The sequence below is a fragment of the Leptonotus elevatus genome, chromosome 2, assembly GCF_054856555.1.
Source record: "Leptonotus elevatus isolate MCC_2025b chromosome 2, RoL_Lele_1.0, whole genome shotgun sequence".
Lineage (NCBI taxonomy): Eukaryota > Metazoa > Chordata > Actinopteri > Syngnathiformes > Syngnathidae > Leptonotus > Leptonotus elevatus.
The window spans coordinates 5,598,851-5,623,927 of record NC_141240.1 but is presented as its reverse complement, the minus strand read 5'-3'; the positions used below and the strand labels follow the sequence as shown (position 1 = coordinate 5,623,927).

The following is a 25,077-nucleotide window of genomic DNA, read 5'->3' as shown; positions in this document are numbered from 1 at the left end:
AATGCAAAGTGACGTCAGTGATTTGTTTCGGAATACATTAAATTTGTCTTTAAATACATTTTTTCAAAATAACTTCTTCTTTTTTAATCAATTCAGCTTTTCTAAATGCCCATACCGCCTGATATTTCTTGTAATGTTTCATTCTGTAAATAAAACCTTTGGTACTTCTCTGAGAAACACATACGGCATTTTCGACAATTGTTACACTTGGTCACATCAAATATGGCGGCGACCTTGTCGTATGAGCAGAGTTGCCAACTTCTACCATCATCTCTCAGGACCATTCTGAATATTTGGTCAGGAACATTTTGATTTTGTCAGGAACGTTGGCATATCAGCTGAAACAACAAACATTAAGACAAGAAAGACTCTGAATAACATTATTTCCTTTATATATAATTTTTTTTCTTTCTTGAAGAGTTTATAGTGACAAAATATACAGTTAATTTGTCTCAGTTTTGATTTCTTCAATATGATGTCTTGGCGGTAAATTGCTAAATATGCAGTAGTGTAGTGACAATTTTACACGCAAGTCAGATCTCACAAACTGAACAATGACTTTTGATTGTATTTGGTTGTCATCATGAATTTCTCAAAGCACAATTGTGTGCATATTATAGGGGACTCACACTGAAGCCAGCCACTAAACAAAGTCCTTCCTATTTTTAAAGTTAATTATATCACTGTATTTTAAGCCCTTCCACAGATAACTATAGGCATATAAAGATTAAATGTTCCTTTGACACCATGGCGATGTCATTTTTTATGAAATATTAGGTGTTTTGCTGGCTATTTTTTTTACGCGGAAATAAAACGCCCAGTTCATCATAACCCTGCTTCTCCCCGTGTGGTTGTCGCGCCCTTCTAGTCCGAGCCGGCTGCTGTGCGCACCGCCCACAAAACTCTATAGCACGCCGTTCGAGCACTCTTCTGAGTGGCCACGCAAGACCGGCCTTAGATGTGGAAATTGGATGGATGTTCAATTCTTCAATAAACATTTGAAACAAAACGGCTCCTCGCCGCAGGAAATCATAGTGGAGAAGGAGGGGAGAAGAGGGGAAAAAAAAAAAGATGAGCGAGATACGAACAGGGGACCTACTGCTTACAGGGCAAGTGCGCTAACCCCGACACCATTCCTTCAGTTAGATTCAACTGCGCAACAATTTTACTTGTAGTTTACACAAGTGTCAGCCAGAAATCTGGGCTCCGCACTTCATGATGTCACAAAGTGACAGAGAGAGAGCTAAGAGCTCCAAAAAGTTGATTTTTAACGTTACTGTCCCTTTAACTAAATTGCCCCAAATGAACTGGACAAATTTATTTATTTTTTGCTGCTGAGCTAACCTTGCTCTATATTATTTTGGTTACCCCAAAGATAAAGGGCTGAGAAGAGCAGTTAGAAAGATCTGTCAGAAGGGAAAGGTTTCCTGCTAGTCCGTCACCAGCCATCGCCATTATTAGCATTTAAATTGATATAAATCACTGAATGTGAAAACTATTTATCAAAATCAGTTTCAATGTTCAGAACACTTGCATGTCACAAATGCATTTTTAGGATCAGGTTATATACATCATGAAAATCTGCACTATAGAGACCATACAAAAAAGTATTATTTTTGTGGTTTTCAACCAAGTCAAAAGTATTTACTTAAACTTTTTTTTTTTTTTTTAAGAAAAATAAAAATATTATATATATATATAAATATATATATATATATATTTTTTTTTTTATTATTTTTTTTTTTTTAAATTAAAGGCTTTGTTATGGTGAACCACTCTCCACTTTACTTACTTACTTACTTACTTTATGCCTGCATACCTCAGTGTGGTAAGGAAATATGGACCATTGAAATATCATCTGACTTTCAAGCTGATGGAAACAAAATGACGCATTACCTAATACCACCATTGTTTAAGGCATCACAGATGTATTTTTTGATCCACCATCTCGTTTGGCACTTAAAAGCAGTCTTCTGAGAGCCTCTTCATTCATATTAGTATTCCCTTTTATAAAATATACATTAAGCTCTTCACTTTGCCCACAGCTCCAAGCTCTCTCCTGTGGATAAGCAGTATTGCTCCCTTACCGCATCACTATTCATCCCTTGATGAACCTTATGAATTGTTGATGTAAAAGTTCCTGTTTGGCAGTTCTACGGCATGCATGACGATGACTCACTTATAATAATAATAATAATAATAATAAATAATGGTTGGCTTAAATGCTGATTTGCACGTCAATCCACCATTTGTTTAAATTATGTAGATTCTAGTGTTGCTTGAATCCATTATTTAAAAAAATGATCCCTCAATTCAATCACTAGTGCATTTTCTCAAAATTAAGGCCTGTATACAATTGCCCCCCCACCCCTAATTGTTGGGGGGAGGGGGGGGGAGAAGCATTATTGTTGGAAATGAATTTTGCAGAGCAGAAGCAGCATCCTTTCTGCGCTACTGAGGCGCAATTCTAATTTACAACTTTCCGGTGTTGGCAAATGGGCACGGACGCTATCGCCGTCACCAGCCGCTAGAAAACAAATTAATTTCTCCCTCTACTTTCTGCCATCCATTCAGTGCAACGGGCAGCTTTCCTGAAATGATGTGCGGGTTTTGCTGGCACTGATGTGAGCTGCCAGTCAAATATCAGAGGGCTGGCTGGGGAATCAACACCAAGGATGATGAGGAAGTCCTCATGCATAAATATCAGCTGATAAAGGCGCAGTCACAACAAGCTCCTGCATCTCTCAGGCCTTTCCTTGATATGGCCTCTTCTGTTCCTACACAAAAAGCTTTCAGGATTTTTTTTTTCTCTCTCATGTTAGGGTAACCGTCCTGTTTCCTCCATTCTCAAGCTGGATGCTTGACCTGAAAGTGTCTTTTTGTGCTCCCCCTTCTGCACTTTGCAAACTAGAACCCATGCCTCAGTTAATGGATGAATAAGTTTTTCAGTTTTTTAGCAAGAAAAAAGTCTCCTTCATTCCAAGATGTGCCATGCACGGGTTTACTTTCTCTTGGAGGTTAAAATGATTGCCCAGTAGCTTATTACATGCACTTCTCTTGGCCAGCAATCATTTAAAAAGTGGCATTTTTCAAATGGCAAGAACCTCATTGAGAAATTAAACTTTTTTTTATTATTATTATTTCTATTGCCAGTGACTCATCCAGTAGGGAATTTGACACTGCCATTTAGGCAGTGAATTATTGTGCGATAGGTAATTATCAAATGAGACCCTGAGTGGAGGCTTTCCATTTGTGTTGATTAGCTATGCAATTCATCAGTTCTTATGGAGTTATGACATTTGAATTGACCCTCAGGGACGGCCAGTTTGAAGTGCAGACAACGCATTGGTATCGGCGAGACAGCTCACAGGCAGTTCAGCTGCCGACTGCCCATCACTCAGCAGTCAATTAAAGGTATTCCAGATGCAACAGGAAACGGTCACGACCAATTAGTATTTGATCATACATTAGTTTTACACACTAATCCACTGACGCACTGGATGCCAGGAAGCCATTACACAACCACTGTCTTGTCCAGTCATCTTCATGCCAAGAGTAATGGATTGACTTTCTCTGTTGTTTAATGTTGGCTAATGACACGCACATGTAAGAACGCAATCCCTTGTTGCGTGCACAGACTAAAACACACAGGAAATAAGAGCTCTGTCTTCTAGATGAGGGATGTTCAATGTGTCTTTTCTGTAGATTCGTGGGGACCAGATCCCAACTGATCTCCCAAGTCTTTCAGTCTTCTTGAACACTTACTTAGTTTCCAACTGCAGTTAAACAAATCTGAACAAACAAATCTTCTTGGTTAAAATCTGATCCAAATAGTTGTTTATAAAAGGAGACCTGCAAGGCAGTATCTAGGGTCGGGCATTGTTTAAATTTGGATGACTTTGGTTCCAAATTTCGGTTCTTTGATTCGATTCTGGTTGATTCGATTCTGGTTGATTCGATTCCGGTTGATTCGATTCCGGTTGATTCTTTCAATTCTGTTCCTTTTCGAAGGGGAAAAATGAGGGAGCTAACCAGAGTTATTTTTGGGATGTTTTTTAATTTAATGAACGTTTTCCCTTTTTTCTGATGAATTTCTCAAAGGGCTTTCTTTAACCAGGACATTGGGTTTTCTCCGGTTTCCTCCCACATTCCAAAGACATGCATGGCAGGTTAATTGGACACCCTAAATTGTCCCTCGGTGTGATTGTGGATGTGAATGGTTGTTTGTCTCTGTGTGTCCAGTTCAGGGTGTAGCCCGCCTACTGCCAGAAGACAGCTGGGATAGGCTCCAGCACCCCTGTGACCCTTGTGAGAAATTAGCAGTTCAGAAAATGGATGGATTAATATAAAACCTTAATTTTATGTATTGTTTTTTTATTTTTTACAAACTTCAGCCACACTTTTGATCTCCGGCGAGTAGTGTCCAATGTCCACTATCACAACTCGCAAGTATCAAGCACACACTTCATGCTGCTTCATCTTTGTGTGTGTCCGGCGGCTTCTTCTTCGTCCCATGTTGCGTGTATTGTTACACGTTACACACATTTGTTATTGGTCATTCTTCACACGACAAACTAAGCATCAAAATTTAGTATTGAAATTTTAATATCTGAATGATTCTGGGAGAACAGTAATGTCAGTCCTGGTTCCCCTCGATTCTCGATGCCCAACCCTAGCCGTATGTCCATGCCTTGATTAAAACAGACTTTCCCTATTTCCATACTTGTGCTCCCTTGAGAGCAGCATGCTGTTTGTTCATGCATGCCTGTCTGCCTAAATTTATTCCCATCTCTTATGTTAGGCTCATTAAAACAAGATTATTTCTCTTTAGGCATTTGTTATATATTGTATATACAGCAGGGTTGTTGAATGCACAGGCATGGTGTTTTGGAAAAATTACACTTCATACTTAACCTTGCCTGCAAGATAAATTCTTGGGGGATTTGTGAATTCACAAACCCCCGAGAACTTGTACCCAGCCCGCTGATTTCTAACCACTGGTGGTTCGGACCAATCACAAAGCAAAATTGTGTTTGGGGACGGCATATACGGCTGTGACGAAAACAAGAAGCGCCGAAGGCCGTGGGAAACAAACAAACCTTGATGGAGAGATTGCATGCAATTAATTGTGTTCTCGCACAATTACTCACCGTTTCCTTGTTGAATGAAGAACAGCAAGAGTGCTTCATGCATTTTTAGTTGGTAAAGATGTTTGTGTTTTAGTTTTTTTTAAACCTACATCGACAATGACATTTTCATCCTCTGCCGTGATTGGTGAAAAAAAAGTTTGGTTGTCGCCGGATTTCCCAATCAGCTTGATGTCTTGTACTGAATATCCCGCCTTTTCCCGAACAGATCACATTGGAGCAGTCCCAGAAAACTCCCTTGAGTTCCTATAGTACGAGATAGTTACCTATCTCACTCCCTCCTCTTTTTGTTGGTAACATCTGCATTTTATAAAAGCTGATTTGGGCCAAATTGCTAACAGGAGGTGCACGACATTCATTAATAGATTAAATTAGCCATGGCTTCTGCGCGTCAGCACTTCTTTCCGATGTCAGTGTTGCAAATGATGTGATCTATGTTAACCTGTAATGATGTGTCCGAAAGGAAAAAATAAATTAAAAAATGACTAAAAATTGTGCCTCTGGGGAAACCCTGGTACCTACTGGCTATGTTAGATTATTGAGCATAGGCGAGCCTGGTATGGCTTGTTGAGATGCTACTCAGCCTTTCAATGGCCCAATTTGACCTTGTTGTTGGGTGATATCCACTAACTGAAAGAGTACTCACTGACACTGCGTATGTGTGCTGTGAATGTTATTAGGTTTTCAGCCTGAAATATTTTCCAAACCTATCAGCATGAAGGAGAGCAAAGCTCTGTTACAAAACTCTACAGTGTTAATCTTTTTCAGCGGGCTCTCTCTTTTTGCAGCAAACTCCACTGAGATATGTGCGTTCCTCTCAAAATACATACAGAGCAATCTAATTACTGAGATAACAGTTCTGCTTGGCTGATTAAGTGTTCTTCCGTTGCCTCAATGCTGTAGCATTGCCGCTACACAGTCTATAGCTAATCTCCTTATTCCTCCCAAGATGAGCAGCAATTTCATTGGCGCTTTTTGCTCGCTCATCTACACTCGCCTATTTTTTACTCTCACTTTGGTCTTCCCTCTGCTTTTCTTATGTATTCATTGAAGCTATTAGTCTGGATTTCTCTAAATGTTAAACATCTTCGTTAATTAAGCCACAGCTCGATGTTTTTCAGTATGCTCCACATTGTTTTTTAGGTTACCTATAAGTAATACCTTTGTAGTACTAGACTTAACAGGCTTACATTAGAGGGGTATCAGTAGCTCATCAGTCATGACCTTGGATTTGGAATCGGAAGGTTTGAGTCTTGTTGCTTGTCTGCTTCATGACTATTGTCAAGGTGGCCCTTGAGCAAAGCACTGACCCCCTTAACTCAAGGGGTGCAGCATTGTTTGTCCTCTAACACCTTTCCGTGCTCGTATGCATGTGGATGATCTAGTTTTCTGTTTGGTACGCCACACAAAATATACAGCAAAGCGTAAGTTCAATTTCCTGTTGAGGGATGACAATCTGTAAAATAGAAAAGTAAACAATTTCCTTGTTTCACTTTTGCTATTCCCATGAATGCTTCAATTTGAATATAGTTCTGTTATGATTGCTTTGCTTATAGCTAGTGTGCTTTGAAATTGTGCCGTAGCCTTCTATTCAATACTGTAGATCATCATGATGCAGCCAAGACATGATACTTAATGTTATTATTACAGTTTTTAGCAGGGTTCATTGTGAATGTGGAATACACCACTGGCTGGTTAAGCTCGCTGTCTTGCATTTTATGCATACGAGAACTTGTTGCATGTTAGTGGGTTGGTTGAGAAAGTATATGTGGTGTATCCATGTGCGTTTACGTGAATAGATCCTGAGGATATATTGGCAATGCATTAGTTAATGTAAAATAAAGGATTTTAATATGGATGACATTTGTGTCTTGTAGCTGTTATCTGTTCAATATGGGAAACATATTTGATTGTTTGTTTGTTTTTTATCTAATAGCGTCTCAGTGACATTTTCTTTTTTTTTTTTTTTTTTTTTTTTTTTTTTTTTTTTTTTTTTTTTTTTTTTTTTTTTTTTTTTTTTTTTTAAGAGCTCAGTATTGTTCATTCGGAAATGTCATCATCATTGCTCTTTTTTTTTTTTTTTTTTTTTTTTTTTTTTTTTTTTTTTTTTTTTAAATATATATATATATATATATACACATATATACATACATATATACATATATACATACATACATACATACTTTTTTTTTTTTTTGTGTGTGTGGGTGAGTATGTGTGTGTGCGTGCGTGCGTGCGTGTGTTTGTTAGCTCACCAGAAAACCTATTAGAAAAAAAAAATCTTATACCGTTCACCTAAATCGAACACCAGGAGACCCGAGGGGACCGAAGAAAACCAAGGAAGGTGAAATCCAGCACCGACCAGACACCCCCCACCAGAACTCCTCCCCAGCCCAAGAAACATCCAGACCCCAACAAATCCAAAAAACATAAAGTCAGGGAGGCCTCAAGAGACCAACGGAGAGACCGAGAAAAGGAAGGAAGGACAGACGAAGCCGCGTGAGATCCGAGACACCAGCCTCCACCGATTCAATAACCTGAGGAGGAAACAGATTGTGTCTGAGTTTCGGTAGATGCTGGTGTGGTGGATCTGGCATGCATGAAAATCTCCACCAAAGAGGGGAGCCGTCGACCCCCGCCGGAACAGAGCAAGCGCAACACCTCAGGGCCCCCCAGGCCGCGGCAGCGCCAAAGGACGACCCCCGGGCCCCACCAGGGCCACCGGCCGGAGAGCAAACCCAGGAGCAGGAGCGCCCCCCGCCCCAACACGGCCCGCGCCCCCGGCCCAACGCAGCAGGACGGGGCACTGCAGGCCCACCAGGCACCCCACCGGCCCCCAACCCCCGCCCCCCCCACCACCCCCCGCCCCCCATCCACCCCCCGCCACCCACCCCAACCCAGCCCCAGCCGCCCCCATGCCCCCAATCCCCCAGACACCCCCCACCCCCAGCACCCCCCCACCCCGCAACCCCCACCACCGCCCCCCCCCAACAAAGCCGCCCCCCCCCCGACCCCACCCCGACCAACCGGCAGCCCCCCAACCCCCGACCCCCAGCCCCCGGGGACCACCCGCACCCAGGCACCGGCGCCGAAGAGGGGCCGGACAGCGGAGCGGAGAGGGCAGCCGCGCCCACCCCACCCCCCGCCGTGTGGAAGGACGGAACACCGGGGGCAGAAGGGGGAGATGGGGGCACCGGAGGGCGGCCGACACCCCCGAACCCCAGGCCCAGCGGGGGAAGGCCCCGGTCGTCACCCCAGCGTTCTTTGTGAAAATTAACCCCTGTTACTGAGTCCGCCAGCTCGCGGACTGGCGAACTCTACCCCTAAACCGTGAATGTGACCCCACCCAGTGTATATACAAGTGTGTGTGTGTGGTGCATTAAAATTAGGAGCAGGTGAACCGGAGCCGATGGAAATGATATTCCCACGCTCCGATCCACCCGCCACCCAAGCATGTTGCTGAGTGTATGTGGTGCATTAAAAAAAATAGATAGGGCGGGGGGGGGGGGGGGGCGGGTGACATTTTCATTTGCAGCAAGCAAAAAAATGAAAATGTTTCTCGTTCATTGTCAGTTATCTATTGCAATAAAGTAAAGAGGAAAGAAGCATAGGCAGGCCGTTGGCACAGTTGGTTCACCATAACGGGGTTTAAGTGGAAGTTTTGAGGATAGTGTAATATAATAGGAGAGTGCGGGATAACAACCATCCTCATGGCAGGTACATGTCTCTAATTGAAACCCCACCCTCATTATATGTGTGTATTTTCTTTTCTTTTTTTAACTTTCAAACCTCAGTTGGGTTGCCTTTTCCTAATAAATGCAGGTATAATGAGTCCAGCTGTGGACCTCTGCCCCCTTGGAATGTTAATTAAGGAACTGCGTCAGTATGCCTTTGGAGAGGGACGCTATCTAACAGCTTACACAATCAAATAAATCTACTATTCTGAATAATAATGAGTAAATATAATAACGCTTGATGATGGTGCATATGAAGGTAACGGCACTGACGTTCCTTTTCCGACCAAGCCGGGTCGTGCATGGCAGCAGTGAGTTAATTAGCAGTCTTCTTTTGGTGCAGCATTGACAAAAGGAATTAAGTGTGGTAGCTCTCTTGCTGTTTTTGAGGCAAGAGGAATGTAATAGGTGTGACGGTAATGCAGTGTGGGATTCAGGGTTATTATAGTTTTGGAATTTTTCCTTTTAGTTAGTTTTTATTTCGTTTTGAGGTTTGGTTTTTAAATTGAGTTAGTTGTAATTAGTTTTCAAGGTGGTTCTGTTATTTTTTATTAGTTATTAGTTATTTCATGAACGCTTAGTTTTAGTTAGTTTCAGTATTAGTTTTAGTTAAAAAAAAGTGTATTACTTGTGCGCAATATTTAAAAAAAAACACCATGGGAGCAACGTCATCTGATGGTGCTTTTCTATTGGCTGCTGCTAGATGACTTCACTTTTGTGTGACACACTTTCAAATGTCCTTATTCCGGTTAATATCAAAATAAATCTATTTAAAATCACATTTAAAATCATCCCCAAAAGCTCATGCATTAAATTTATTACCAAAGAATAAAACGAAGGACATTTTTGCTATAATTATAGTTAGTTTTAGTAAAATGTAGTTTCAGTTAGTTTTCGTTTTTTGAAAAGCATTTTCGTTTTTATTTTATTTCGTTAACAAAATTGTTTTTTTTCCGTTAGTTTTAGTTAACTAAAATACCCTTGGTGGGATTACATTATGGGTGTAAAGAACTTCTGTTGGTAACTTGAACAAGTGACCGATGGGTTACCGTTCAGGCCGCATGTCTTTCTGTAGCAGTAATGAAAAGTGTCTTGCTGTTAATTAGATAAACGCAGACATTAGATTGCCTCAGCAAACTTTCAGAGGAAAGGATGAGATGAAAGAATCTTAAATATTTAAAGGCAAAGGCTTAATGATGGCCGCACAAGCAAACCTGATATGAAACGGGAGATGCAGCAGTTTAACAACATATGTAATAAAAGTCTTAAATATTCATGCATCATATGCTGAACTACATGGTCACACATAATCTATCTTGATTGTCATCCTAATGAAAAAAAATTATTTCCAAGAAAATAGCCTGCCCTTAATAGGTTTAGATGAGTTTCTGAGATCAAGTCGGCAAACAATTAATCTTCCTGAAGTAATTAAAAGATGTTTCTGCTTCTTGTGCAGGTTCGGTAAGAAGAAAGAGGACAAGAGCAAAGATGCAGTGAAAGCGGCAAATAACAAACTGGAAGCCTGGAGTGAGGAGGAAGGCGACAAGTTTTCTGACAACAGAGAGCGGAGGTAGGAATCAGCTCGACTTTGACATTAAACTACCGTGAACATCGGAGTCATGGCGATATCTTCCCTTCTCCCTAACCCTTGCCACTAACAGCCACAATCCGCGGTATACTGAAATCGACAACTCAGGCCCGCGCTCCCTCCCCGATCTGCAAGACGACGACGACGACCCCAACTATGCCCAGATCAACAACTTCCTCCAGCCAAACTCGCTGCAGCCGATTGGCCGTACCCATTTCCCTGCAACTCCCGCCAATGTCGAGACCAAACAGCTTCAGGCCTCTGCCGAAGAGTTGGAGGGGCTCTATGCCAAGGTCAACAAGTCCAGGCAACAACCTGCAGAAAGGTGAGACAGCAGGAGACAGTATCAAGAATCAATGGTTACACATATATATGTATACATTGTATACGTGTGCTCAAGTTTGCATACAGTACCTTAATGGTATGTAGAGTTTGCGGATAACTGATAGCGTCATGTGACTCCGTGATGTGGTGGTCAAAGGTGAGTTTATTGTCCATTTACGTGGATGATGAAGGTTATGTAAAAAAGAAAAAGAAAAGACATATCACATTTATCCAACCAGAAGAGAGTCCTTAGTATTCAGCATCTAAGTGCTTAAAAAGACACAAAGTTTCTCAATGCAGTCCTTCCTTTTGAATTATACATCATAACGGTAGGTGCTTTGGAAATTGTGCGTTTAAATTTAGCTTTGTGAGTGAGCATGTGTAAAATCTGAAGAGAATTATAATGCAAATGTATCATCTCCCCGGTGAAATAAAACAGGCTACTTTAAAACTCCTTGCATACTAAAATCTCTGAGAGGAAATGCTATTGACTTGCAAATTGCAAAGAGGATGACAAGAGAAGGGAACAGATGGAAAGACAGGGCAGAAGGAGGGACAAATAACATGGGCAAAGTGGGGTTGTGCGTTAGCGCCACAGAGTATGTTGAAGACGGGAGGATGCAGACAAAGAGGGAGCTGAGATAATTAGCCACAGTCCAGCAGCCTGACAAATCTGTTGGATCACTTGAACTCATTCACTAGTGATGGGTGAGTCTCATTTTCTCGCTGTGTCACCCCGTTTTGCCGGTAATGTGTATGAGTTCGTCTTTAGCATTAGCATGATGGATGAGGAGCCTTCTCTGTCTGAGAGTCTCCAGGAATCACTGAAAGGCACGGTGAATAATATTTTACAGTGTGCAATGACATTGCATGTATTCCCGTGACTTCTAAATAACCCATAACTTTAATTTATTTATTTTTATTTTTATTAGTGTTTTAGCATATGTCCTCATATTAATTAATTATTGGTGTCTAACTTCATTCAAGCTCTTTGTGTTGCAAGTGTGGTTGGTCAAGGGCCCACACAAGCACACTGCTTGCAGGTGTTACATTTACTCGGGCACTTTCACAGGCAGAAATATGCACACACAGACAACTAATCAGCCTATTTTTACGAGACAGCTATGTGTAACCTAGCAACAATGTGTAGTCAAGAAGTATCACAGACTCCACACAACATATTTCTTCTCTTGCTGAAAGTCGTGTTTTGAGGGGGCAGCCTTGTGTCATCCAAGTCAGCAATTCTAAACTGCGAATCTTTGATGCGTCGGAAAATGTTATGCAGGACATGATAGAGTATGTGCGGCAGGAGTTGGACTATCGACTTAATGTGTGTTTTGTGACAAGCAGTGCACATATTGAGCATTTGGAAAGAGTTGTGAAATTGGTTGTTTCAAATTTAGTGCCAAGGATATCTAGTTACTTCGATAATAATATTTTAAATGATATGCAAAAATATGGAACGCCCTGTGTATTAAAACCATCCTGTGTGTCTCTAGCATACTGTGTTCCCTGGAAAAATCCCACCTGCTTCCCCTCATCTTTTACATTTCATTGGTGCAAAAAAAGAGTCATGTGGGAGATGAGAGGCATGTGCTTGTGAAACACTTATTTCCACACAGCTTTATCCAAATGTTTTTGAAGCCAAGTCATCCACAGAACACAACACCCCGCCCCACCCCCCATTCCTGTCAAGCTATGAACAGTGGACTCCCAAGTGGCGTCCGCCTATTTTACTGCTGGGACATTTTCATTAGTGCCTGGGATGGCAGGTGCGTGTCGTGATGGGCGTCACATTTGATTAGTGCCGTGCGCGAGTCTGACCTGTAGCGGGAAAAGGTTAGCTATGCTTGTCAAAAGGTATTACGGCAGAGGGCCCTTGTCATACAGTAGCTGGGCCTGCGAGCGGTCTGAAGAGATAAAAGAGCAGTGGAAGACTTGTCTTGAAGAAAAGAAAAGAAAGAATGACATATGGCCCAATACATGTTAAAGCTTTCTCCCAAAACAAATCCCTTTTCTAAGTAAACTGTGTGTAAACTTATGAGCACAACTGTAAATTAGAAAAGCTAAACGGTGGTTAATGAAACAAATATGCTATGAATTGTTACCAAAATTAACATGCACATATCTACTCATGTCAACTTGGACTTCTGAAAATATCAAAACAATTGCCACAGTATTTAGGATTTTATGGGTATTACCAGTAAGCCTTTTCCTTGTAAACTTTCAAGCACAACTGTAGATGTGTTTGTTTGTCTCTGAACATACACAAAATAGATCAACCTATGAATTCAGAAGTGGATCAGTTTTAAAGAACATATAATTTTATGAAATTTTCTGACTAGTGTTCTTTTAACGAGCACACTGAGAGGCAGTTCTACTTTTCAGTGAGGCTGATCAAAGAATAGACGAAGGTACCTTCCTGAATCTTCGCCTCTTTGTTCTTAAGTTGCCTTCCAAATGGGAGCTCCTCTGAGCTTGTCTGGCAATCCCAAGTATCACACCTGGAATCCAAACACTGACTGCGCACTTTGATGTCTGCCTACCTCCAGCATCCAGACGGCAAAGAAAACTTCCTCCTCACCCTCATCTTGCAAGTGTGTGTTGGGTCTAAATAAGTGGCGAGAAATATAGAAGCAGTCATGTGTCATAGCACGTGTTCTATTTAGTCTCCTCCTTCCCAAATATACTAAAGATATTGTTTGATGTTTTCTTTCATTTTGTCCTCACTCTTTAGTTATCAGTGGAGTCAGTGTGTGTGTCATTATACTGTTAAATGTGTATCCAGATGTATTGACTCTGCTGTGTCAACCACACATTTATGATTGGAAGAGACCCCTAAATTAAGAGTCAGATGCTCTAATAAGAGTTGCATATGCATGACCGTCACCGGACACTACACCACCATGCATCACTGGTGCGTCAAGTCCAAAACACAGTCATACTAGTGCCCTAGTCAATTTCTTACCAATATAAAGTACGTGTAGTGTACTACTTTGGAGTTTGTAGTCCAGTCCAAGAGACATAACTTGTGATGGTGGATCTTAATCCCATCAACATCTTCGGCGTGAAAGAATTTAGAGCTTTGCTGCAGTATTTGGAACGTAGCACCCCTCGAACATTAATCAGATGATGTTGGTTTTGTCAGTCATGACAACCACGTCGCAATGACATAATTACAGTGTTGTTTCATTTGTAGAGCAACGTGCATACTCATTCACAGTCTCTAATTAAGGGACCAGGTATTGGTTAATAGGCTCGGCACCAGATGGGTGGCATGCAATGAAATATTTTGTCTGCATGAATCAAGATATGAATGTGAATTAAGATGGCAGCAGCATGGCCAGTCCTCTTGTTACCTTGCTTCATTGTAAATGAAAAGGAGGTTGCTTTTTGGCGCCATATTCCTCCCACGTTAGATGGGGTAGGCACAAAAACTTTACAATTGATCATTAACCATTTCTCTACGATTCCCGGTTCAAATTGGAACTTGTTTTACCCAAATTTCCTAGTAAGTTTCTCAAAGTACAAATGCTGGAATTTAACCCAAATCACTCCGCTCCTCATCCACCCTCCATCTCCTTGTTCCCTGTGTTCGCCTCACCAATGTATTATTATTGTTATTATTATCATTATTATTGTTATTATTATTTTTATTATTATTCAGGGATGCATTGAAATGAAAATGGTTGACGAAACCGAAAATTAAAAATGCTTGGCCGAAAACCGAAACGCCGCAAAAAAATTATGCCAATTTTTACTATCATTGCATTTATTATAAATTATTGAAATGATAATATTATTATAAATATTTTTTTAACACTGGCATTTTGACCAAGCACAATATAAATTAAAATGTGCCCACACCGCAGACATGTTGGCTAATGGTACATTAAACACCAAACGAGGGTTGAGCATTTTTGGGCGGTGCGATTGCACCTTATAGTTAATGTAGTTCGCACAGGCGGGGACTGATGCGTGCGGCCGGACAAGGTGTGGCGCACTTAAAATCGGCACATTCACATATCCACCAACGTTTAAAATTAAATAAATGCATTTGTTCGCACTAGCTAATCTGCTTCGGGAACGGACTGCAAAGTCACACACAGTGTCCTGTACAGGTCTGTCACCACCCGGAGATAGTAATAAGTGTTTACTTGTTTAAAACTGTTGATAGCAACATTAGCTAAAGTATTTAGCACGGCCACCAGAATGCAAGTGGAAGCGCTTGAGGAGCTCTTGTAGGAAAAAAAAAAAGGGAAAGCGCTGCGGGAGAAAGAGTGCCTCACTTGTAGTGCTGTACTCTGCAGTTCTGTCTTTTTTCGACCCACTTAAATGTTGTACACCAAGCGACACCCCTCTCCTATGCGCAATGACCCCGGGAGCTGCTGCGACCGACCGGTTCAAACTCACATGGTAAAAAGCCAGCGAGAAGAAAAGGCAGACACTCACCCCCGCGTTTGCTGTTTAATTCAAACAGACGCTTGCTTGGATCGTTTTTTGATGAACCTATTTCGGCCATATTCTTTCGGCTAGTTTGTGTTTGGTCTTTGAGACTTTTTTGTGCATTCTGTTTGGAATACCATGCCAATAGGTGAAGCTGCTTTCTTTCCAATTCATGCTACTCAGTGACTGCAGGAGTCATGTTCAGGACCCCTAAAATAATTTTCACCAGCATATACACACTTTTTTTTTCTGAGCATTGGAAACGCGAAAAGGTGAAGAAAGCACCACATGGTCTGATCCCACTTCACTTATTTATCTTGATAAAAGTGAAGCATGTGTGCTGGTGCTCCTGCGGGCACAATTAAGATTTGAGTTTTGTGCCCAAAGCGTTGGCGAGGACCTTGCAGACACGCATATGCACTCGTGAGTTGAATAATGGCAACACTTTGCATATCAATACTGGCACGGGGAAGTGTTTGACTCAGCCTTCTCTCCTTGAAAAGAGCTACATTAAATCACAGGAGGGTCACCATCTTTAGCACATTGTAAACTGCAGTTTTTAATATGCATTCCTTATACGTCGTCCTCACTCACACACATACACACTAACGCACGCAGTCAACCATTAAAAATAGATAACGTTGTAGGCTGTTCACTTCCCTAGTGAACCTCTCTATCTGCTCCCTATTGCTCTGTCACAGTCAATAGCGCCTGCAGGTCAGAGCATTCCAAGCTGTTGTACTGTAACTATGAGTAAAGGCATCCAAGTTGTTGTTGTTGCTGTATTTCAGTTGCAGTGAGTGGTGGATTCAAGAAGCATACAGTATTCGAATTTTTGCACCTTGAAAAGTTCCCTTCATATTCTGATGCAAGCCGAGAGGCTGTTTTGTGGATGTTATCGGTCTGCTTGTCAGTCTCGATTCTCGACTTGTCACCATGCAGCCAAAGAATGTGAGGGAAGATGATGTATCATGTTCTTTTCATTTCTCTGCTTTAGTATGAACAGACTCTTGACGTACGTGGATGTTTTTCCTTCATGAGAATCGTACGCTTTTTGACTCCAGTTTACATCACTTGTGCATCTGATTGCAGTGATCAACGGCCCCAGGGGATGCGGCGGGAGTATCCTCAGGCCCGGGCGGCTCCAGGCTATGAGGAGCTGGACGCAGCACGACGTAGAGTGTTGGAGAACAACCCGCACCGGGTGAGTGGGACATGCTTTGATTTCTTTACCTGACATTAAGAAATAGAAATGAGCTTGATTATGCACATTTTTATTTTATTTTTTTTGGGGGGGGGGGGTGGGGGGGTAGGTTATTTAACATACTGTAGGAGCACTTCTTTTAAATTTTGTCTTATAAACTTTTACACAGTGCTTTGAAGTGCCACTTATTGTATTATTTTATCGAACCACATGGCAAAATTGTTAAAGAAAAAGCGTACAGCTCCAGCCGCTAGAGCTGTATTTCTCCGTCAGCATAGAATATAAAGACAGGCGAAGAAAGAAGAAAAGCATAACTGTGGAAAGTCGTGATGATAAAGTGGCATTTTTCAATTTGGAACCAGGTTTCAAGATGGTTTTCACACATCCTTGAAAAATGTCTCCAAGAAACATCCGCAGAAGCTGCACTTTTGGGTTTGATTTACAAAGATCGCTAAAGGTGCTAAATTATATATTATATAACTGAGTGCATGCCTGCGATATTGGTGGAGTTGTTGCACATTTTACCAAGACTTCAATCTTTTACTAATAGCACACACACTAAATTATTAGTTCACTCTAACTGATTGCACGTGCTCTTTGCATCAGGTGTTTTTAAACGAGGTTGTGCTTTAGGTAGCTGTTATGGTTTTCATCGTGGAACTGTTGGGAAAGCAAGTGCAAATCGTCAGAAAAAGTTTGAAGTGATGGAATTGGACGTGTTAGTGGAAGAGGCAATCACGCATTTCTGAATTCCATTATATAAATGGATTGCTCCAATACTTTTGTGGAAACCATCATAAAAACACATTTTGCCTACTTGGCACAGCACATAGAACCACTGTGGAAGAGGTGGCCACCAATTGGCACACATTGGCACATTGAAATGACCCAGACAAATGGGACAATGTGGAGTTGAAAGGAATTTTGTCATAGGTGATCTGGCATAGTGGTACTTTAACTTAACTTAACTTTTAGAACATTTAGAAGCTCCAAAATTGCATTGCTGGATTGACACTTACATAATGTCATAATCATTTTTCTTGGCTTTTCAAAAATGTTTACATGAATGAAAAAGTTTGTCTCTGTAATATTATCACTGTAATATTACTACCACCATAAATGTCCACTTTATGCTTCATGTTTCAAGTTAGATTAAATTCAAGTCAAATATTAAATAAACACTGTTACATTAACCAACTTTGCAGATACACAGACGATTGTGAGTACAGTATAGTTTCCCAAGCACTCTCGCCCGCCCACGCAGGGCACCGATTTGGCTTTTGATGATGTCTAGGTTGGATGTGTACAGGTAAGCGCGACCTGAGCATTCATACTGCAACAACATATCCAATTGATATCCACATACAAAGGAGGCCCATGTTGGATTTCAACAAATCAGAATTGTACTGCTAAACCAGGTACATGTCACATATGGGCAAAAAAACAGGATTGAAGGAGTTCCCAGAGGTGAGAATGCCAAGAGTGTACAAAGCGGTAACCAGAGCAAAGGTTGGCTATTTAGATGAAACTAGAATCTAAAACATGTTTTGAGTTATTTCACCTTTTTTTTGTTACGTACATAACTCCATGTGTTCATTCTTAGTGTTGATACCTTCAGTGAGAATCTACAATGTAAATAGTAATGAGAATAAAGCAATTGACACATTGAACGAGGTGTGTCTAAACTATTGGCCTGTACTGTATGTTTATGGGTGAAGTAATCATAGTATGGATATTCACTCAAATTTAAATTTCAAACTGAAATAGAAGCCATCCAAATAGAGCTACAATTTATCAAAACATTGCATATAAATATACTGTACGTGCAAAAAAAAAAAATCTGATTAAAAACACAACATTCTCTGCAAAGGTAATGACAACTTGAAAATGTATCAAATATGTAGGTATACAATGTTACCAACGTGGCCTATTTGCAGCTCACTTGCTAATATTTGGAGTTGGCATATGGCATCCAGGCAGCACCTGGTCTACTCTTCATTTAATTTATTGAGACATCTTTTGGACTGGTGACATTTCCATCAACCCTTTTTTTTTTCTGAAGCTCTTTTCACTCAATTATTTTCCAGTCTGTCCTTGACTGTCTGTACTGTACCGTACTGGAACAGTATTATTATTATTATTATTATTATTATTATTATTGTTGTTGTTGTTGTTGTTGTTATGCCCCCTCAATGTTCTGTAATAGCTTCTCCTGACTAGCCCACTCTGGTAAAGTTATCTTGTCTGTTATCCGAGTCTTCATTGATCAAGCTTGAAGAAAATGCCACAAATGATGTAGATCAGTCTACCTTCATGGAAATCAATAGCCAATTATCAGCCACTTTTGAATGGGATTCCTTGAAATAGTAAATCCAAAAATGCCAAAAGTCATACTTAAGTATTTTGACTTGACCACAGTAAGTTGCAAAGGCAATTCCTCAGAGTTGGCTTCATGTTTCACAAGGCTCTACTGAGCAAAGACGCAACCCGAGGCATGGCTGGAAATATGTGATGGCTTTACTGTCCAACCTCAACCTGCATCCCGCTGCGCTTGTTTCCTTTCTTCACAGCAATGAAGCTGTATACGCTGGTCGTCATTAGCCACTCATAGACTCTCAACGCAGCTGCTTTCTTTGTGGCCTGAGGCTTGTGTCGCTCATTACATGTCCCTGTGTAGCGTGTGTCGCGCCCGTCATTTAGCTGCCGTTCTCTTGTTATCCAAACGCTGATGCAATTAAAGTGCAGCCGGCGTGGGTGTGCCCTCTGATTGTTGGTTTTCTACCCCATAAAAAGACAGCCTTGCCAGCAGTAAGAAATAAAAGTGTGTTTGTCCCCTAAGGAGCTATTAATGAAACACATTGCTCCTATTCACTTACACACACATTGTGAGAACGGGAAATTACAGACAATAAATGTCCTGGAAGTTACACAGGAAAAGATGAAACTAAAATAGCAAAGGAAGAAATGTAATTTTGAGTGAGACAATGGAAATATTTAAAAATAAAGGAAGTGCGTTGCCACCAATTGATGCATTTTTGTGTGCAACGCCATTTTTTTTTATTTAACAGATCACCTTTCATATTTAGATCCTCAGTTTGAAAATAGATTTAGAAATGAAGTTACTATATTCCACACTGTTGCTAACTTGTCAGTTAATGCATGGATCCAATGACAAAATGCAAGCGTATGCAGGTATCTATGAACTAATTTGCTCCCAAAAACGTATAAAAACGTTCTATTTTCAATATTGCCATGGTCCCAAAAACGTTTTTATATGTTGTTGTTTTTTTAATACTAGAGCATACAGAAGGCTTTGATGCAGCCTCTGACCTGAAGAGGTCACTTAAAGCAATGGTAGTTATTACAAAAATGGCCAGCAGGTGGCAGCAGAGTATAAGTGATCAACCAGGGCCATGTTGCAACAAGTTCTTTTCCCCCGGTGTTTTGAAGAAGTTCGTGAATAATGATGAAACTTAGCTATATTCTAATGCTAATTGCTTCAAAACGAAAACAGATACAAATATATATTTTTTCCTTATGAAAGAAGAGACTCTAATCTTTCTTTTAGTAGGTTTCATGTTTTTATAGCAATAGAACACAATATTCTGTGGGCCTTGCAAAATCAGTCAAAATCCAGTAAAACAGCCGGGATCGAAGGGGGCTTCAGTGAAAATGGCTGGGAGTGAATGAGTTAAGGTATAATTATTATTTTTACTGTATATCATGATTATAGTGCCCATCATTATTAGGGCCTTTGTTATTATCACAATATTACAAAAAGAAATGAAGACTAGAAAAAAATTAAATCAGCAAATGTCTGCACTTTTTACACATTACAAATTGCAACCAAAATGAATTTTCAGAACAAACATGACCTTCTTCTCTTCTCTTATCCTTTATAAGAATGTTTCCCTAACGAGTGACATGTTCATTAAACAATCAGAAAGGAAAATATGCTGATACATATAACCAAAATAGCAAATCACTTTAAAAGAATGAGTCAATGAGAAGACTATGCTACTTTGCCTCACCAAAGATCTCAGTTTACATGCCACCTGCCTTTGTGATGTTCACTATCGATACTATCCGCATCACAGAATACGACGACAACCATCAACAGCGCCGTTAACACTGAAAATACACCTGCACTTGTGCCAGTCTTCCTTGCTGTGCGGAAAAAAACTTTCCGCCGTAAACTTGGCAGCTTCCAATTTGCGACACCGTAAATTAACACATCTCACGCTTCTTCACCATCCTCTTCAGCTTCTCCTGCGGTTCATCCAAATGGTTTGCCATAGCAGGACGCACATGATGGGAGAAGTTAGAGGATGACGACTTCTTGCCTAGACACTAATTAGAAGCATTTTAGAAAAGGTCCAGGACTAGCGTCACTAAAGATATATTTCAAATCCAAACTACAAGTTTGTTCCTTTGAAGCAATCCAACCCTTTCTCTGCCTTCTCTGCCACGCCTTTATGCACTTCTCGACGGATGTGTTTGAGCGCCAACGTCACAGCCATCTGGATGTCATCCATGTGTTCAAAATGGGACCCATTGAAAACATTATTGAGCTTGAGAGAGAGGAAAGAAATCACACTGAACCAGGTCGGGTGAGCAGTGAGGTTGCTCCACAACACGTGACTATATTCAAATCTGCCAGGAATTGTCAGATGCTCTGGACAATGTGAGCAGACGATGTCATGGTGAAGCAGCCACGCATTTTCCAGCCACAACTCTCACCTCTTCTCTTGCACTAAATGAGGCAAATGTTGTTCACCTGTAGACGTGCTGGTTGATAGTCTAGCCCACATTGAAGTAGAAAACTTTGAAATATATTTTGTGACACCAGTCCTGGAACCTTTCTGACAGTCTTCCGCAGGCATCTGACCACAGATATCAACAGAAAGCTGTGCCTGTGTCTGCCCCATCTTTAGATACGTCAAAGCAGCTGGCTTATTATGGCAGCCATTACCATCTTGTCAAGCAGTATAAGTCAGCATGACAGTGATGTGCTCTCTGAAGAAGTAGTATGACGGTATGAACATTCACATCTGCGTAGCTACCAAGAATCCTTGTATTCAATGTTTATAGTTATTGACACTTAGAGTAGTAATCATAAAAAATGTTATGGGGGGAAAAAATTAATGGCAGTACAGTCTCCTTTTGGAGCAGTTAGTCCATGACCAAAATATTCAAAATAATTGAATACATATGATGTTAAAGAACATGTACACAGGATTTGGAGGGTTACTTTTAATATGCATTCCGATATACTAACTTCTTTAAAAATAATAATAATTATCCAACTTCCATAATATTAAGTTAATGTAACTTGATTACTTTTCATTACTTTTGGACTACCCCAATACCAAATATCTTCTTTTATTTTTAAGAAAAAATCAATAGGATATACATTTATATATATTTGTTTGCTCTTATTTTTGTCTTATGGATGTTGAATATGCATCAGCAACGTCACGGTACTTCAAAAGTTACTCATTACTTGCTTAAAAAAGTTACTATTTTCACTACTTGAATTAAAAAAAATGTTTTATGTCAAACAATTTGGATTTTTATTAAATGTATATATATATATAATAATTATTATTATTATTATATTTGATTATATTTTTATACAAGGAATTAGGGTGTTTTTATTTATTCTTGTGAGTATTTATGTCACACAAATGCCTCACTCCATAATGTGACATGTCATATAATATTAATAAAAATAATAATAATAATAATTCATTAAATTTGGAGTGGTGATGTATGCTCTACCACTGCCAGTTACTACAGCAATCAGAGTAATAACAAAAATTAAATAAATACTGGATATATGATGATGTGTGGCACATATGTCATCTATAGGTAATTTGTAGACAGTCCTCTCCAGGATTTCGTGGGCATTTTTTATGATTGTGCAGGCTATAATCAATAATATATAAAATAAATTGCCAATGCTATGAAATATAGAGTGCTCAATGCTATCTTGGCCAAAATCATTGCCATAATTACTACTATATTTACTCAGAATCATCAGCTTCCACTTGATCTCTCTGAAAAACATATACTTTTGTACACTTTCAAATATGATAGTATGGTGATATAGCTACAGTTTATTATTCAACACATTTAAAGGCATGTTTAATGATTAGTTTACGTCAGAAAACTGCCCAACTCTAGGCTTAACGTGCATCATTCACATACAAATGTCACTACATCGCCTCCATGAGTGTGAGCATATTTCTTTCCACACTTTTCACGTGTTTTACGCTCGTGAAATAAGAGAAATACAATTGTTGGCGCTATTAATTACACTAGGTGAGCGTGTCGCTATGACTTACCGGTATCTTTATCGCTGTTATGGTGCTTGTGGAGTCGCAATATGGCTCTTGGTGGAACAGAATTGTCAACAAATCGCTCATCATGGTGGCCGTTTTTCAGCAAATCTCGACTGTTATTTTTTATTCATGTCACTCTTGTCAAAGTAGTCAAACCAGTTCCAGGTGAGGACGTGGACTCTTTGCTAAAATGCTAAAACTTAAGTGCTAAAATATGCTAAGCCTTAAGATCCAGAAGGAAGACACATCCGTCACGTCGTGACACGCTTCCTGCGGCTCCTCCAAAATAAAAGTCACTACACAATTCAGCTGTCAAGGCACTTTTATTGTGATGAAGTCCGACAAGAACAGCGCCTCTAACTGTGCACAAATGACATTTTCAGCAAGTTTTCCACTACATCGTGTAAAGCTTACTTCGGGGCTTGAAACTTATGAATAAATTGTAACGCAATGCATTTTGCATACAATAACGATAACGGCGTTTCAAATATGGGGAGAATAATTAGTTAGATTAGTCCGTTTATGAAAGAACGAAGTTACCTAACGCCGTTAGTTTAAACGCCGTTATTACCAACACTGCTTGTGCACCATGCTCAAGGTAAACATACAAAGAAATGTCAAAATTTTTTAAACCTTTCCTCATGACTAGTGTTATGAGTGAAAGGTAAAAAAGAGAAGTTAGCTTTAATCCCCCTGTCTCACAAACATGCATGCTATTGTAACACTAGGACTATGATACCTGATATCAAGTGTGATTTATTTTTACTCAAGTGTTTAAATAGTGAATCTTTCGGTAATTTGTAAAGGCGGGAATTAGTGAAGTATTTACTTACAAGTTGTGTCCATAGGGCTTGCACACTTGTTCCCCCATAATTAATCAATAGTCCAGATGACTCATGTTTGTTTGTGCATCCAGTTTGTACATTTGTGACACCACACAATGTACGATTGGACGGGTATTATTGGAAAGGCGAAGGCAATCCATGTTGGAAACATGACTAATGTGTGCATGTAGAAGTGCTGCTTTTATTTTCTGCAGCGTTTCACATGTAATTGACGCATGTGATGTGCTATCTGCATTTTTCGTGAATTCCTCTTGCTCAATGAGATCAGTATCAACTTGAGTGTGGTGCTCACTTGTATCTATCGACCTTGCAGGATCAGCCCTTTAGCCGCAAAGTTGCTCTTTTATGCGCTCATATTTCTGTAGCCTCGGTTGGTTAAAAGGCTTTTTTGCAAGCTTCGCAGCTCAAGGACAGGATTCTCACTCTTTTTTTCATACACGTTTGAAAGCAAAGGTGAGTGTGTGTCTATTTGCTCATTCAAGCTGGTTGAGCGCAAGTAGCAGCACTGACATAAACTTGAGAGTCTGGTTACAGTATGTATTAAGAACCTTCTGTTTAGTCTGCATTTAAAGGAGGTGTGTGACTGTGACGAGCCCCAACTGTGAGTGTAGTTGACCCTGGCTTTTAAGAGTCTTTGTGTGTGTTTAGATCAGTATGGATCCATAAATGTAAAAGTACTTTTCTTTATTCCTCTCCACACTCTTTCCCTCTGTGCCTAGGCCTATCTATGCCCCTCTAATTTGACCACTCTCCCATGTTCCCTGTGTCTGTGAATAGGTCACACTTGTAATGATGACAATCTCTCCCCATCATCTATATCTTCATATAAATGTCAGTCTCTCTTTAATGGTGGCAATGCCAATTAAGTGGCAAAGAACATGACGTATTTCATTTTTCAGGATTCATGAAATGTGACCTTGCCTTAGGGTTGACAACTCCCCGAAAAATAAAGAAGGGCAATTATTGGCTAATTGCTAGGGCCGGCTGACCTGATCAATCAATCGACTGATCGATCAAATTTTTGAATTTTTTGTTTTTGTTTGTGTATGTGAAATGTTTAAACTTTTTGACACAAACCTGAATTTAATTAGATACATGTTTTTGAGTGATTAATATCACAGTGAAAAAAACTGAAACTTCTCCTGCTTAACTTGTATTCACAAGTAATGGAAATGAATATAAAGCCGAAAAAAGTACACATTTTAGTGCAATAAGACAAGTGGAAAATGTACTTCTTTATTATTAATCTATGTTTTATCATTATGTATTCTTTATCTATTTTAAGTATTCATCTTTTTCACTTGTACTTGGTTTTACAAGAAACAAATAGTAATATAATATTTTAACATCTTTGGCAATAACATTCTCACATTCATTCCACTTTCCCACATTAACCTTATATAGTTGCCTGGTCCTGGTGGACAACAAACTGGCAAATGGTTGCC

At 40.0% G+C, this 25,077-nt stretch overlaps 1 protein-coding gene across 3 annotated transcripts in view; it reads left to right on the top strand.

Moving 5' to 3' along the window:
* pard3ba (par-3 family cell polarity regulator beta a) overlaps positions 1-25,077 on the top strand; it is a 146,780-nt gene that overhangs the window by 101,493 nt on the left and 20,210 nt on the right. For all 3 annotated transcript variants that reach the window (XM_086069033.1, XM_086069032.1, XM_086069035.1), the window contains 3 exons: positions 10,338-10,451; positions 10,543-10,794; positions 16,332-16,443. In XM_086069033.1, the coding sequence (XP_085925159.1) occupies positions 10,338-10,451; positions 10,543-10,794; positions 16,332-16,443 (478 nt within the window). The remainder of the gene's footprint in view (positions 1-10,337; positions 10,452-10,542; positions 10,795-16,331; positions 16,444-25,077) is intronic.